General features: G+C 31.3%; 1 protein-coding gene across 1 annotated transcript in view; it reads right to left on the minus strand.

The window, feature by feature from the left end:
* Positions 1 to 7,686: 7,686 nt before the first annotated feature.
* Positions 7,687 to 18,712, minus strand: part of Unr (cold shock domain-containing Unr) — a gene marked incomplete in the record, with an annotated part of 39,050 nt that continues 28,024 nt past the window's right edge. Inside the window, 3 exon segments of the mRNA XM_067051899.1 lie at positions 7,687 to 9,015; positions 18,189 to 18,357; positions 18,510 to 18,677. Of these exon segments, the coding sequence (XP_066908000.1) occupies positions 8,838 to 9,015; positions 18,189 to 18,357; positions 18,510 to 18,677 (515 nt within the window).

Raw genomic sequence — 18,712 nt, forward strand, 5'->3', positions numbered from 1 at the left:
AAGGATGTTTTTAGCCAATAACAGTAATACACCTTTATAAAAATCACGTCATGAGCAGCACGAGAGTTTTGAATCCTTAAATATTGTACTGATAGAGATGATTTATTAAATACCTTGCCAAACAAATATTTTTGGCGATTAACCCCCTCTAAACAAAAGATTGTGAATTTATCTTCCAGTTTTGTGACTACTCTGAGGAAATTCCCTCACACTCTGACAAAACATATTAGTAGGCTGAACAAACCAAATAAATTTAAAATTCCATAAATTTGGAGAAGATAAAATTATGTCGCATGCAGCTCCAGAAGTATCCATACCAACATCCAAGGCGAATGTTGGTATGGATTGGTATTCGTAGGTATAGTAGCAATTGCTCTTTACCGTAAGTAGAGTATTCTTTCTGCACTGGAGTGAAAACGTTATCGAAAAATCCGAAAAGAGTCCAAGCGTTGCCATCATTTTACAGCAAAACTTATGAACTCATGTTTATTAGTATATAATTACCCACGAAGACGAGTTGGGCGTTCTTATTCCGGTATTATAGAAACGTAGAGTTCTGGATGGCCGTTCTAATCGTTCTTCTTTGCTCCATCTTGAAATTTAGTTTAGAGTTAATTCGTCCCCTGAGTGTGCAATCAGGCTACAAGAGGACGCCGTGGCTTCCACCTTACCTGGATGAATGCTAATCCATGTGGACTATATAACCGCAAATTTTGACTTATCCTTAGTTATATGTTTATCGTTTATAGTTGCCCACGCTCAGGGGAGAAGGGGGTGAGTTAAAGGAAAATAATAATAAAAAAAAATATAATCGCAAAAGGAAAAAAAGATAAAACAATAAAGAATTACTCCTTAGGCGTCCCGTTATTTTTTCCTTGAAAATAACGAAAACCCCGAAGCATTTACCACTGTATAAACAATTTTTGAATTATGACCACTGGCGAATACCTTTACATGTATATAACAGAAAACCTAGAGGTGTTACCTACCCATCTGTTGAATTATCGTAATATTCCGTGAACAATAACAAAAAAAAAACATAAGTAAATTAACAAGTTGAAAGCAGAGAAAGAACAGCAGAACTATATGTACAAAAGTTTAATAATAAGAAGAAATATATATGCAGAGAATGAAAAAGGAAAAAAAAAAGAATTCTTATCAATTAATAAAACAATTAAAACTTATAGGTTAACTTAAACCTTAACTTAAATGCTTAATTTTAATAAATATATTTACATTATTATCCAAAAGAGTATAAAAGTGAATATAAAATAAAAAACAAAATAAAATTTAGTTCAAACCCCACGTAGTCCTTGGGTGCACTCCTGGCCCAACATAAGGTTGTCCTATATTTCCTTTCCGGTCACCGTCTCACCACTCCAGAATTATGGAGATGTAATGCCGCAACTCTCCTATCCAGGACGTGCTGAAAATTTGTTGCTACGCACTCCACTATATCTCCACTTCTAGTGTTAATGACCGTCTATTGAAGTAAAACACCATAATTTTGAAAAACAAAACATATATGAGAACATTTCTCATATGGTGATATTCCGGTTCAAACTGTAAAGACAGAGGGCTTTTAAACTATTACCACTTCACATCGAACAATCGTAACGTGTTCCAAAATCAAACTGTCGCCTTCACAACAACAAAACCAACTCGTCAGAACATATCGCTCGTGTTTTGTTTTTCCCATGACAACCGTAACACCTATTGTCTACACAGATCTAGCCAGTGTTTTTATTTCACCATGACAACCGTAACACCTCTTGTCTACACAGATCTAGCCAGTGTTTTTATTTCACCATGACAACCGTAACACCCCTTGTCTACGCAGATATCGCCAGTGTTTTTATTTCACCATGGCAACCGTAACAAGTTCAAAATTCAATTTCCACATTTCGTTGGGTTTACAGTGTGGATAATGATCCCTCGGCTGAGAGCCTTTCAGTAGTGCCCCTTAGAGCTAAGCTGGGCTTTTTAGGTATTAAGTCGGTATAGCTCTTGGGCTTCCTCCATTCTTTGTCAAATTTACATATTTTGAGTTAGAAATATTGATAGTTGTTAATTATTAAGGATGGATTCGTTTCCAAGTCCCATCAAGTAGTTGCGTTATTACCAATATCTATATTAGTTAATCTTTATTTACTTTATAAGTGTTATACTTAAAGATTATCATTTATCCAATTTTTTCTGTGCACAATAAGTTTTTAATTTTCGAGAGTAAAAAAACATAAATTTTGAATATCGTGCGCCGCATAGATGCAACGGGTGATGTATTATTCATGTAAATGTATTATTCATGTATGAATGTATTATTCAGGATAAAAAAAAACTCATTTTCTAAAGTAAAAAAAAAACGAATTTTGAATGCTTCTTATGGGTAGACTCTGTGGTTAGTAGTAGGCGGATTTGTAATTGTTGCCTTGTGTAAAACAGTTCCAGGTAGAATAACCGCTGAACTATTCTTCGACTTACCTGAATAGACAATCAACCGGCTCATGAGTCGAGATAAAATTTAATCGAGAGAGACTCTACTAGAAGCGTTTCTCTACTTTTAATAGGAGTTGGGATCCGCTCACAGAGACTCGTCATGTCTGCCTTACTCCAGAATCTCGCTTCCTGTGCAGAGTGCCTAAGTGAGTCGTGATTCTTTTAAGAGATTCACTTGAGGATAATAATAACTTCAGCATGATTCTTTCAGAAAAATCTATTATTTATTATATAAGTATTATACGTAAGTATGAGTAAAAATTCAAACGAGTAATGTATTTCTAAGAAGTAAAATGTTTGTTTCAGCTTGTCCTGCACCAGGAAATGGAGGGGTAAAGGTCTTTCCATATGAATGCATTGTTATATGATGTCTTTTCAGGGCCATCATTATAAGAAATTTTTGCCAAAGAGACAATAATAAATCTTCTGTAAGATTTTTTTACTAAAAAGTTGTATCTACTTTCACTCTGTTACTTATATTAAGTCTTTTTTATATATATAAATATAAGTTTAATAATAAGAAAACTTAGTTTTAATCACCCACATTTTCCCCCAACTATAAATAAAATGTGCTGGATTCTTTTTTTGTTTATTTAACAGCTTTCTTTGTTTCACTTCATTGTCTTTAAAGCATTCTAAATAAGTAATTTATTAAATTATGATTTAATGGATTTTCATTGTTGAACCAAATTAATGAAAAGGCTGTTTACTGTTATTTCTATCCAATTCATATTTGAGATTTATCGGACAGTTTTTTTATCAAATAATTTCATAAAAAGAGCAAATTTTTATTTGGATTACCGTAAACCTTGGCAAAAAAGCCATGGGTAACTCCCCTCTGTTTAGCTTCAATTTTCCTACAGAGGGTAGTAAGGAAAGCCACTTCTCAATAAATGGTAAAGGTTTCCGAACCTTTGAGAAATAATAAGTTAACACTCCTGAGAGAGTCAAACGATGAGAAGTTTTTGCAGAATTCCAAGTGACATATGTCAAAGGTAATCTATCTGAATTACTCTAAGGAGGCAATCCCAGGGGGAGGGGATAGGGAACATCTTGCCAATCCCTCTTTTGTGGTTCAGGCCTTTAGGCTATGGAAAGAAAATTGTAATGCTCTAATTTCACAGACTTAACTTTATTTTCCGTTGGCTACAAACTGAGACTTACATTACATTATGATATACAGTTGAGACTATCTTACATAACTACGGGCCAAGAAACTCGCTACTCACTTAAGAAGTAATGAACTAAAGACTGGAAAGTTGTGATAGAATATGTTTTTATTGCATTAAGAAATTATATTTAGAGAAAAATAGAAGATTCAATTTTAAAAATAAGTACACACATATATAAGTAAAACAAATTACTTTTGTTTTTACCACTCACCACTAGATTCAATGGTCTTAATGGCAAAAGGAGAGCATAGAGGATCGTGCACACCGGTGCATAGAACGCAAGCTTTTTTCATCACGCACACCAATCACCAAATAAAAGGTTGCATTGTGCCTTGTTCAGTTGAGAAAATTTCGTTACAGTAATATTGTTAATTTTCAGGTTACTGTTTATTATTTAGTTTGATAGGATTTCAATAATAAAAGAAATAATGGTATAGTCCAAAATACAGTTAGTAATATATTGATATGCCTGACCGAAAGGATAAATAACATTGTTGAGAGTGTTAAAATAAATTTAAGACACTTAAATAGGCTAATTATTGGCTTGTTTCACAGTTCTTTCATAATAGATTTTTTCATAATTCGGACATAACTTGGAAGTCGATGTAAGGCAGTGAAATAGTTTCAGGTATGTTAATTCACAATTAAAAATACTTCTTAAAATAGTTGATAAGTTAAAAATAAAAGCTGTTAATAATATATTATCCTTGATGATGGCCTCAATCAATTTCTGGGTCAGGCCTCTCGTCCACTGAGAGCGGAAAGCTGTGAATGGCGAACAAGCAAGCTATATTTATCGTCCGGATTCGTAATAGACGAGACGGCTCTTCAGAACGTTTCGCTTTGGAATTATCACCTTTGATCCATTGACATTTCAGAAACAGGCGATACCGACGAAGATGGAAAATGTTGAATCAAATTTACGCAAAAAGAAACGAGTTCGGTGAATTTTCTCATTTGTGACATGATCTTTAAATCGACGATGACCACCACTTTCCTTGTTTTCGAATGAGGAAGGACACATTTCTTGACAACAGTTCTTCTAAATTAACTTTTTACAGTCCATTTGTCATTCTTTTTTCGCACTTGTTCGCAGCAAAATCCCAGTAGTACGGGATTGGTTAGCACTTCATTGTTCAGACGAAAACGAAAGATACAGACCTAATGGAAGCGATCCCCCGTGTTTGGATTGTTCGAGCGTCATATGAATTCAGACGAATTGATATCAAGCTTTCCGCTCCCAGTGTACGAGAGAACTTAAAGACAAAAACATGGGGCGGAATGTGGGAAAATTGTGTCAACTGTGAACCATTCGCAGCAAGTACGGAAAGATCCCGCATTAATGTGCGCTCACTCATATCCTGCCATGTTATTACGTCCCAAACTCCATGCGTTTTTCTTACCGGCTACCCAGTATATTGTATTCTGAGGGGTATTAGGTTCCATATCAAAAATGAAAAAAAAAAAAAATATACCCCAACCTTACTTTCCCAATTTTAATTTGTTTTCAAGGCTGGATTTCGTTGATATTCAATTTTTTTAAAAAAGCTTAGGGTACTTTTGATGGTCTCCCAATTAAACCTATTGTCTTTATTTGAGGTCCTGAATTGGCAACACAGAACACTTGTTGACTAATAGGCTACCCACCATATGAAGACAATTTTAAATCTCAACATCCAATATAGATGATAAGGATATAGGTGAAGAATGATGCAGTTTCACTACTTCGTACCCGATTAGTGTTTTTGAAGGTTTCTGCACACACTGAAAAGAAATGGAAACCAACAAACCCTAACCATCAATAGCGACAAGCATTTGAAAACAAACAAATCAGTATCTGGGAAGTGTTTTTCCTCCACTAATAAATAGAGATTTACACCAAAACATATAGGGTATCATGTTTCAGCATCAATGTTGAAATACTTAGCTGGTGCTAGCATTTATAAGTCCAGGTTAGATAACCTTCCAATCTAAAATTTTAACAATGGAAATGTCTCAATTCTCTAATTAATTCCTGTGACTAATGAAGACATACTAAGCTCTAGAAAGCACACTTTTCCCAAACTAGACTCACTACCTACCTTACCAACGACTATTCTAGAATACTTTCAAATTATTCATTGATGGTCAAGTTAAGTGCTTCTCTTACCATGAGCAGGATTACCTTAGTTCACATGCCAATTATGGAGCAAATAAATGTGTTTACAAATTTAGAGATACTTTAGTAAGGCTCATTTTTCGAAATGAAGGAAATTTAGGTTGGTATAAAGAGTGGTAATGTAATACCATTTACCAGTATCCTCAGAACAAAGAGCACAATTTAGCTTGACTACTCCCAAAAAAATTAACATCTAAGGAATGCTGCTCAACAAGCAAGTTAACAATTGAACATACAAAGCTAACCCATCCACAGCTTTAACATAAAACATCAGAAAGAAATATGTTGAGACTAAAAACTTCATTCCATACAAAGACACAATAATATTTGAAGATGACTAAATTACTCTTATTAATTAAAAAAAGAGCCCCCACAAATGGCCATATCAATTGAAAAACTGGACAAGATGGTCCATAAAAATAGTAATCAAATATTTATTGGGTTTTCTATGAATACTTCTTTTTACTATTTTTGAATACTTTTAAGTTACACTTCACCACCTTAACTTAAATTCTTTCAAGTAGAAAACTTTAGATCCTAAATATTTGAATGCAATTAAATTATTTCAAAGTGAACAAATTAAAAATTAATGCATTAAATTAAATGTATTACAATGAACATAACATTTTTACTTTTAAATAAAATTTTGAGTTACTTCAATAAAAAATTAAGTCGCACAATTGAACTAGACATACCAAACTAAAGATGCCATTCATTAAGTATTAAATAAAACCTTCTCCGTCACTTAGTATCTTGCTGATATTTCAAAATTTTTAGTCTTCTGGGATTCAAATCGCATATACTTAGCAATCAGGCCATAACGCTTGGCATTTAAAGATGAACAATTCTTCCATTATTGACATTTTAATTAAAACTTATATCATTTACAATTTTCAGTCTTCTATTATCTATAAAGGGAACTAGTAACAAACAAAATTATTTGATTAAGGGATTAGTAAAATAAAACACAGCTCAGTAATTCAATCTCGACTAGTGTCAGTATTACGTAAAGTCTTATTTATTGTGTGTCATGAACAAAATAATCAGGTAATACATAATATGACTTTGAAATAGGCATCCCAATTAGAAATATTTTCAATATCATTCAGTTTAGTAGCAGTGCCCACACCATGCCCTCTAGCGGTTTAAAAAATAACAAAGCAGATGGAAAATTAATGAAGACATGCTCACACATAACACCTGTTTAAAACACGTAAAATAAAATACACAACTAAACTTATAAAAAATAATAAATTTTTTTTCTCTATAGAGAATGTCACAAATACATTTCATATATCATTGTAACAAGTTGACTTAATCTAAATAATTAATAGCTTAAAAATCACATTTTTTTTTTTTTAGTAGATTTTCCTTTTTTCATTTCATACTGGGAATGAAAAAGCTATCGGATAGATTAACTGAAAAAAAAAAAAAAGTTTGGATACACAGCACTTACTAATTGTTGCGATATAACATACATAATCTAAAAATCTCCTTGGCTTTCGTAAACTATGATGTATAAAATATCTACATATGCATGTATATATTATTATCATACATACATACATATATATTACTTTTATCACAGAAACATTATAAATTTTTTTCTATAATACATACTACTCATAATTTAAGTTAACGACACATTCAACTTCATAACAACGATAAGGGACACTAACAATCTCACATTTGATATAACATCAATAACTGCAAACAGAAAATTTAAACACATTACATCATGTGAATTATATTTATAAAAAAAAATATATATATATCTGAATATGGAATGAAGATATTTCATTAGTTTATTCTAAAACATATAAAAATTATTAATAAAAAAATAATTGAAAACAAAACAAATGCATAAAAAATGAGTTTATTTAAATGTGTTGTTCGTACATATGTATATATACTATATATAAAGAAGCTTGTTCGTTAAGCTACATTTGCAATGTTAACATGGCTTTGTGGGCACTGATATTTTTGTTGTCTTTAATTTGTCCTCAATGCGCTCCAAACAAACCTAACCCTAAAATAAGTAAAACAGCTTATTTAAACCAAACATTCTTTTCATCCTCAGAGTATAATAGCCTTCCAATATTCTTAACACATTAATCCTTTTGATAAACTAATCCTTACTCTAGCCAAATCTTCCTCAATGCAATCAAGTTACTTCGGGTAAAATAAAACCTGCATCCGATACTTGCTGTTCAATATACCTTTAACCCAGGAATCCTCAGTGTCACTTCATTGTATCAAACAGGATAATGGCCATTGATAGTATATTAAGCAATTTCTTTCACCTTTACCACCATTAAATTTACTAAAAATTACTTTCAGATTATTTATAGCTGTCTATAACAAATCCCAGACTAGTTTTTTTTTCTTTTTAATATCATATAGTTTAGTTCTATATATTTTTTAATTTTTTTATTATATATATTTTTTAAATAATAGATCCACAGCTCCCAGATTTATTGGTGAATAGCATAATTATGAGAATATACAACAAAAATGCCTTCCTTGCTCTTATTTAGCATGAATAATAACAAAATGCTATCTTGCCCTTCAACTTTCAGAGAGGATTAAATAAAATATATTAGTAATATAATACTTTACAGCTGACGATAGGAGACTAGTGTCATATTACCATCCAAGATAACCCTTTCATTACTCTACAAAGGTTATATCCACTTAATAATTCCAATTCATTCAATGATACCAGTTTTGCAAACTTTCATTTGGGCACAGGTTTTCCTTCTTTTTTTTTTTTTATAATATTTTATCATTTTTTAATTTTTTTTTTATTTTAAACTTTAAAATATTTTCGATTTGTTTTCTTTTTTTAAAGTTTTTTTTTTTTTAATTTTTTCTCGAATAAGTTTTGTGTAGATAAAGACATACATATACATTATCTCTTAGGGGTCTTAGGGAGGTATCTGAACTGAGGAAGGGGACAGTCGATAGAGACAACAGGCCTCTGCTGAAGATGAATGAGATGAGGCACCCTACTACTCGACAAGCTGGCCCGGCTGCCGAGGGATCCGATGGCTAGGGGAGAATGGCGCCTCCTCCGAAGGCCCCCGAGGCTGTCGTACCACTATCAGCTTTGGCCCATCGTCAACAGACACAGTACGCAGCCGGGAAATTAGCCTCTCTGGTCGAGCCTGTTGGCAGCTACTACCATCACTAAAACAATCAAATGTAAAAATTAACTATGTAGGTTACAAATAGGAATTTTAATTTCACTGGAGGGAAAAATGCAGCACTCCCACTTGACCACTCCACTCCGGCCTTTTTTAAAATTTAAAAATACTGCAAATCATACATGTTGGTTAATTATTTCAATTTGTTATTTTATTATATCAATAAAAACAAATAATAAAATATCTACTATGTCCAGCTGCAGAACTTCAATACACACCATTGTCACTATCTTCACTTATTTTGGTCCACAGAAGATCTATGTTAACAATATAATTATGAAGAATTTAATCTCTAAACTTAGAAGATTTTTCCAATATCTTCTTAAAAGGCTGAGATACGGCTGTAGAAAACAACTAAACGTCCACCGTTTATAAAGAAAAGATGGTCAGTAATGAATAGTTCAGTCCTGAGTATAATTGTCGGGTGAACTGTAACTTTGGCGTCTAATCTTTGACGAGCCAACCGGAGTGGAGCGGGGCAGTCATAGGGGGTCACCTACTTAAGGCAAAATTACTTATCAATGCCATTAGTTCACTACTATCACTTTAACATGGCATTAAACATGTACTCTTATCCAAAATTGTCAACCATTGCTGTCAGTTATAATCTGACACCATTAAGTGCAAAATTTCATATTCATGCTCATCCTCAACTGGAAAGGATCTTTTAGGGGGTTAGTCCATTCCTGTTGAGTAGAGTAGAGTTATCAAATTAAAGCAGAGATAATAACAGTGTAGGTTATAAATAAGGCTCGGATTTTTATGCAGTAAAAACACCAAGATATGCCTTATAACATGAAATAAAAACCTATAAAATATGTAATAAAAATAACTGTGCAGCTAAAAATCTTCAAAAATGCATTTAGACAGTTAAAATATAGTAATATGCCTACAAAATGGTCAGTACTAGGAAGAATTATAAGATTATAATTAAAATTATAAAAAAAAAAATAGATTAAATGAAAAATATTTCAAATTTATATTTTTTTAAAAACTAATATATGTAAATAGTCACAGCTAATAAACTAAACAGGAATTCTCATTTAATATTCTAATAACGTCTTCTACAATGGCCAGTCATAAATTTTAATTTTTTTTTTCAATGTTTCTGTTTCTATAACCTGGCACATGGGCCGCCAGTAGCTCAGTGGGTAAGACACAGTTTTACCAATTTGATGTCTATTGGCCATTCGAATCGGCCAAAGTGCTGGTTCGAATCTGGCCTGGGGCCGTTGACTTTTTTCAGAGAGTGGTAGTTCCACAAAATGAAAAACTTTGATCCCCAACAAGGGTTAGGCAGGTAAGGACTCCAAAAGGAGTCTTGTCTGAAAAAAATAATAAATAAATAAAAAATTATTATTAATTAATTTATTGACTTCTGGAAATAGGGACTGAACTTTTTCTGTCCATGCGCAGCAAGTCACATGGATCATCCTGCTGAGATGACTTCACTACTGCACATAGCTTGAGATGACTTCTTGCTCACATGCAAGAAGTCATCACACAAAAGAAGTTATCACGCACGCAAGCACACATATATAGTTTCTATCACCAGCAACAAAACCAGCTTTCTATTCTTATTTCCGATGATACAATTTTAACCACACCATTTATTTATAAATTGATTTATGGTTTTACCTTCTTTTTTTTTAATTTTACACAAAATAAGATATGGCTTAGTTAGCTCATTTTTATCTCTAACACCCCAACAAGTAAATTAGCCACATATAAACACTGACAATCAGTTGTTTCATCGACCATTAAGTACAAATAACTATTCCTGATTCTCAGTTTTATTTTTTCAATAATTGTCTCATATGCGACTTTTCGCAATGTGCTCTCATCCGGTATATGTCTATTCATATATTTGGTTAGGTTTAGTTTAGTGAAGTCCTAAAAAGATTTTTAATTAGCAGTTCAAACAAAATAAGCAATTGCATAAAAATCTGAGCCCTGATCATAACACACAATACAAAATTGCATATATATATACCACTTTTGCAGTTACTCCAAAACTTACGTACCATAACATAACGTACCATATATTTTATTTTATGTCTTAATTTAAGATTTGTCATGGAAGTTTTTTTTATTAGAAACCCCTCTTTCCCCAGTCTTGCCTTAGGTCTTGAATAAGTAGTATACAAAACATTACTAGAAATAATATTTGTTAATGTAAATATAATGGGGAAACCAATTTTCAAATCTTCAATTTAAACAATTGACTGCTTAGGTTCAAGTATATAGATGATTTTTTATTAATTACTATAATTTTATTCATAAATTGTGTTTTATATAACCACTCATTACTATTTAAAACTTTAAATCAGCAATGTTAATCATCCTTAAATAAATGTCTGCATTAATATCAGTTATGCCATGAATTAGTGATACATAGTTTTATTGTTTTCTGAAAACACTCAAATGAGGTAGGAAAAAATGATTTAGTTCATCTATATACCAATGCCTAATTAACCTGCAGTTAAGATTAACTAATACAGGCTGTTTTTGGTATAACTGTAACACTGTTTTTAAGTTTATCAAGTTATAAATTGTTGTAACCTGACACCATAAAGTGATTCCTATTACTATGAATTGATGCCCAACCTTAATTGAAAATAGTGAGCTCAAGTTGATAGTAGTGATCAAATTGAAGTCAGAAGAATGATAGTGTAGATTATTATTCATAACAATAGATTATTCAAGATTAGTAAAATAGATAATTGTATATAGGTAGGTATAAGCCCACCTACCATGTAGAGTGACACTTATATACTCAAACCCTTTGACAAATTAAGAACTTGGAGTAATCCATTAACTGCCTACAAACATACATTATTCCATATTGGATTTGTTTGCATATATATTGATCAAGTGTTAGTTTATGCAACTGAGAGGTTAAAATACAGAACAGAGTATACCCAATTCCTCCAGTAATCCAATTTTTACAATAACAATGATTCATTTCAAAATGATAAGAGAGAAAACTTGATAAAACCAAAAAATAGTTATCACAAGTTTGAAATCTCAAACTGGATCTTTGTTCTGCAATTGTTATGGGAACACCCTTAGCTTCAACTCAATTGTTAAAAAAAGTTAAGGAAGAAGTTAATACTCATTGATTTTTGTGGATAGCACAAAATCAAGATCGACTGGACAAATTTACTTCCCTCCTTTTTGCAATCCTGTGACCCAAGGATAGCAAATTATCCAGCTACTGATTACACTTTATTTTTTTCAATTTACAAAACCATTAACCTGGTAGGAGGTTCCTACTTAATGTCTTCCCAGCATTTATCTCATGGTAGACAATTTGTACAATTTTTTAATATAATTAGATGTGATGATGACAAAAATCTTTAAGGTTACTTTCAATGAAATTGTAAATCAAAGCTCTTGCATCAGGGCATGAAAATCAAGATTTCGTAAAAAAAAAAAAGATATCACATTAGTAGTGCACTGACGAGAGAAATGCTCAGTCTTAATTCTGTGAGGTCAGAGCAAAACTGAATGAGTGTAGGTGTTGAGGTAAAAAAGAGAGGAACATAAACAAGCAGAAATAACATCAAAGGGTTATCAGAAGTTAAAAAAAAAAAGTATAAACAAAACAGATGAAATACTAGGAAATTATATGTTTATATATTATCAGAAGCAAAATGCTCAAGGCTACACTTCTATCAGGTCAAGTATGATAGCTCAGATAAGCTAAAGCTATATCAATGAGTTTTTGTTTCTTAAAAATTAGTTTAAGAAAACTACTGATCTGTGACATAAACAGGGCTGCCACTAACTTCTGTAATTGTGTCACCACTATGAAATACTATTACAGCTTAGTTAGTTAATGTAACATGGATAAACGTCTGAAATTTAAACTAATAAGAAACAGGTGATCTTTCCCATCACTTATATTTTTCTGGGAAATAATTCATTATTCTAAACTTACGACAACTTCAATTTTTTGTTCCGTTTACCCATCCTTCAGGGCGTGAATTCTACTTTATTAAACCATATGAAACCCGTCCTGATCGGAATAAGGCAACCAGCACCATCACACATCAGACAGAGAATAAAATTCAACGACACGTGACTTGCAGGAAGGTAACAATAAGGTTTATTGACACTTTGCGGTAACGGATTAGGCGAGTAAAAAAGGAAAAATTCACAACGTAAATGTTGGCAGAATTATTCCACTGAAAACCTTTAACCGTTAACAAGGAGTCCTGGGCCGATTGCTACTTATTATAAAAAAATTAATAAGCTAAAATTACGTTTACACACGAAAATATTCAATCAAGGAAGAAATTTTCAACACTACTGAAATATTTAATGTAATATCAGCGGGATAATAAAATAAACCAATGGTAATTTAAAAAAAATCTGATGCAAGTTTCACTTATTAAAGAACTTTAAAATGCAAATGAACTTTTATATGTAAATGAAAGTAAACTCTTAACTGGAAGATTATTGATTGACCGTGTGTAAAGATGAAAGGAATATGGTCCGGGTGCGGTAAAAAAAAAAAAAACAACTCAAATAGTAGAAATATACTATTTTAATGAGCCAACATTTCGCCCCACGTTGCAGGGCTTCTTCAGGGCTAAAAAAAGATACAAACACATAGTTACATAAGGAAAACAAAAACATAAGTGTAAAATAACAGGGGTATAAAATGTAAAAAAGTAAGATATCATCTGTTAGATTCATCTGTTATCTCCTTAAGTATACTTATATTAATTACTTTATTATTAATTTTCTATTATATTTTACACTTTTCTGTAATCCCGCTTATTTGGTATATTTTGTTTCTTAATTACTTACACACATTGTATCCCATTATTTTATACTTTACTTTTCCTTTGTTTCTCTATCTGTTTTAATGTATATTTCCAATTATTGTTCACCTAATTTAAATACTGTTCTATCATGTTTACTTTACAAATTATTTTCGTTATTGTGGCACTACTGCCTTTCCCACTCCTCCCATTACCAACTGTCATTTTTGTTTTGACTGCCGTCAAAATAGGTATGCATTCTGTCTCATCATTTGATTTGTATTCTTTTTTCTTTTTACATCTCTTTATTTGTATTTTCTTTAATATTTCTTTTGTTATCTATTTGTTACTATTACCCTTTACATTTACTATTTACTACCTTTAATTTTTCTTATTATATCTTACTTTTTTACATTTTATACCCCTGTTATTTTACACTTATGGTTTTGTTTTCCTTATGTAACTATGTGTTTGTATCTTTTTTTAGCCCTGAAGAAGCCCTGCAACGTGGGGCGAAACGTTGGCTCATTAAAATAGTATATTTCTACTATTTGAGTTTTTTTTTTTTGACCGCACCCGGACCATAAACTCTTAACTATTGTCATAATAACAAAAGGAAACACGAAAAAATTGGAGAAGTTCTATAATTAAAAATCGATATCAAAAATATATGTATTTTATTCATGTAACTAACACTGATTTCTGTAATTGCAAGGAACAAACTTTCAATCACTTACTTTTTGACTAAACCCTGTATGATCAACAAAGGTTCAATTTAATAAAAAACTGCATAATACAGGGAGCCACTTATATGACTGACTATTTTCATGAGGATAAGACCTAGCTGATATGAAAGGCAACTTGATCCATAGGTATCTGAAATGTTCCAAGAGAATGCACTGTAATTAGTCAAATTCCCGATGTGTAGTTTTCAATGTTTTTATTCATTTCAGAGCTCTTTAATTTCACAATACACATTTCCATCAACCAGTGTCAAGTGTGGAGCAATTTTGTTGCTTTTTTTTTTTTTTTCGTTTTAAAGGGATTCAGAGCTCTTTAATTTCACAACACATATTTCCATCAATCAGTGTCAAGTGTGGAGCAATTTTGTTGCTTTTTATTTTCGTTTTGAAGGGATTCAGAGCTCTTTAATTTCACAACACACATTTCCATCCATCAGTGTCAAGTGTGGAGCAATTTTGTTGTTTTTTATTTTCGTTTTGAAGGGATTTCAGAGCTTTGGGAGCCTTCTGACCAAAAAACATTACATTCTACAGGCTATAGCACTAAAACAGCTTCAATATTGTGATAAAACACCTTAAGTCTTCTCCTTAAACTTTCCCTAAGCAGAAAACTCTCTGAGAAAAAGCAGGAAAGAAAGTTATAACGAAAAGTGAATTTTATTTGTGCATAAATCAGGAAGAATACATTTTATGGTAAACTATCTATACTGAAACTTCCATACAACTGACACCCAAAGGAAAGATTATTTTGTCTGTTATACGGAGGTTTTTGTTTAGAAAGGGTTAGTATAGAAAATTAGGTTTATGTATGAAACTTATTAAGAATATAAGGTTGTCTAAACATTTTTTTCAACCAAGCAAATCAAAAGATTTTGCAATTTATATTTGAAAAACAACGCTAGAAATTATTATAAACTGTTTAATATTAAATCCATTATTATCTGTATCAGGTAATAAAAAGTAGTTTCGGAATCATTATATAAATCATAAAAAAATTTCAGCTAAGAGTGTTTAATTTCGAGAATCATCCTGGAGAGACCTACAATGAACCAGTCTCAAATTTCGCCATTGAACTCTCAGAGAAAAGTTGTGGACATTCCACAAATGGATTTTCTGATTAGAGGTATATTGAAATATATAACCTCAAATTTTGAGAGGGGTTAAATTTTTATTTTACATACCCTAATGGTGGATACTTTAAAAAAAGTAGTACTAGCAGATCTCGGCAGTAAGTTCACATTTCTCCCAAATTTTTATTTGGAAAACAGATGAAGTGATTCAACTGTTTTAAAACGTTGAAAAACATTTTAAAAAATAAAAAATCCAGAGGAGTGGGGGAGGAGGTTAAAACTTTAGCCTTACTAACTTCAACCTCTAGTTATAATATGTATAAAAAAATTTATACTTCAATTACATTTCTTCCGGAATGCTGTTTGAAAAGTTATGAACTTCATTATGTGTTTCAATGTCCATCATAAAATTCTAATTATACACATGTAATGAAGTATAAATTAATAATTGAAGTATCAATAATAAAAGCTACAATCAATGACACCGAAATATGATAAAATAATTGCTAGTCAGAATTGTGAACAATAACCATTATATTATGTTGTCTTGCTGTAAGGACTAAATAATACAAATTGTTTAGCTAAATACACAAGAAATCTTTTTCATTCTTTTCATCACCAAAAGTAACAATCCTAAAATTTAAAAAGTAAGATATTTAGTTTATAAAGGTAATAATTAATTATAAATTTCTCAACTTTTGCAAAATTAATTGTGAATTCCTGACTTATACCAAATCCTTGAAAAATACACTGTGCAATCCCATGTTACCAAAAAGTCGAAAAGAAGAAACCAGATGGAGAAAAAGTCAGTAGTGAAAACTGGGGGATCAGCGGACTCTCAAGGAGTAATAACATCACAGAACAAAAGAAAAAATTTCTACCAGGTTATGTCAGTTATAATTTCTTTATAGATCAGATGGAATGTAGAAAATTATTTTGATTAAAATGAAATCCAGTATTAAAAATTATAGAAACACAAATTTGTTCTCAATTTCTAAGGTTTTTTAAGAGGAAAAGTCACTTTTCTCAACCAATAACTACAAACCTGAGTTCAAATAAAAAACATGTGGCTCTTTAAAATAAATATAGATTAACAACATCATACAAGTTTGTAAAAGAAATAATAAAGCAATTTCAAAAAATGAATTCTTTTTATTAAGAGAATGATGTGCACTTTTATTATATTATGCGACATTAATATAACTATAGGATGAAATCAATATAACTGTAAGATGAAATTAATATGATTTCAGTAAATACAATGACACTCATTGGATTCGGAAATGAGCATAACAATAAGCATGAACCGATGTTTCATTATCTATTTCAAGGTTGACTAGGTAACAAAACCAACTAATTTAAGTAACTTCTATCAAATCTATGTCAACAACTGACTAGCACTTTTCAAGACTTTGAATCATTTACTAAAACAAGCATTTAAATATGTTTCTCTAAATATGGATTTATATAGGTCCCCCTTTTATGAAGAGGGGATAATAAATAACTTGTGAATTGAAAGAATTGTATAGAAGCCAGGAAGCATATTTTGATTAATTATTAAATTAGATTATGTACATTTATATTTTATTAATGCTATTCAAAAAAAGTTCACATTTCAAATAGCCAAAACCATAGCCCCTCATCAAACCATCTCTTCGCTGCTGAACGTTAAATGATATGATCAAAGACTTTCTTTCAAATGGTACACATAAAGTAAAGAAAAATTAGCACTTTTCATCCACACAATCTTTAAGTTAATTTCAGTAGAAACTCGCTAATTTGACTTTCAAATTCCAACTATCTCAATACCCTAATCCCTAACACTGAACCAGAGAGTTCATGATAAATATGACTCCTAAAACATCAATTGAAATCCTCTCCTACCCTTTAAGTAACAATACTTTTAGTTTTATTTAAAACTTGGTCTAGTGAGGTTAAATTACTATTAAATACACATCAGGAATTTGAATGATTTATAATGAATGCTGATGATGGTACATCTATGCTGACGTTTTCAGCTGAAAAACTGAAACTTGAAATGTTAGATGATGCAACATTGATTTGGTTTAACGAAGAATGAAGAAAATGGATTCCACCATTAGGGCCGATCATTCAGGATAAAGCAATAACCCTAGATACAAAAATAAGAGCTCAATTTAATGATTAAGCTATCTATTACCTAAGAAGGATGACTTGAGTGCTGGAAAAGTTGTCAAGAAGTTTAGCAATTTCCAGAGATCATTTAACAATTTTAAAATGCATGTCCGTCTAGTTTACTAAGGGAGGCAAAATTGGCCTGGATGACTTATTATCTTTTTTTTCTTTTTTAATGAGCTAGTCAACTACTCCTGTTTTTATTTTACTCAGTAAATGTTTATTTTATTATCAATATATTATACATATCAAAGGAGAGAGGGGTTGTATAGAAAAGATGTATTTTTTTTATTTCTGGTTAATCCAAACTACTCTTGATTCCATGGAGGTTGTATTAGAGAGGGTGAAGTTCTACTGTATTTACAATACAAATTACAACTATAATGTAATAAATTACAATTTAACAATGTAACTAACCTTAACTTTGATATATTGCAGGCAAATGATTTCCCATTCCTTTGATTTGTGACAATAACAAACTCGACCAAATCTCCAGGTTGCAAACTAGCTCCATCCTTAACTTCAGACATATGGAAGAACAGCTTCTTTCCTTCTTCTGGCTCATACGATAAAAATCCAAATTGCCCTTTAAGAAAATAATTGATAATTTAGTTTTGCTTTACTTACATCGGTTAATCTTTTTTTTTTACAAAAAAAAAGCTAAATTCTGCAACAATAGAATTTTTGTATCACTGCCAAGTTCTAAAATGCGAATTACAAGTAATAAAAGCAACTTACCTTTGATTGAATCCACATTAGCTTTTTTCTTTTTCCTGACTGCATTGATGTTAACAGCTCTTCCTTCGGAATCAACCTGAAATTGTACAGCATCCCCGACCTGGAGCAGTTCTCGTTTATTTGACAGACCAGTTATTCCAAACTCATATTCTTGTCCTTCTTCACCTTCTACAAAGGGAAAATAATTCATCATTAAAATATAT

The sequence above is a fragment of the Halyomorpha halys genome, unplaced genomic scaffold, assembly GCF_000696795.3.
Source record: "Halyomorpha halys isolate HHAL.00 unplaced genomic scaffold, Hhal_1.1 Scaffold388.1, whole genome shotgun sequence".
NCBI lineage: Eukaryota > Metazoa > Arthropoda > Insecta > Hemiptera > Pentatomidae > Halyomorpha > Halyomorpha halys.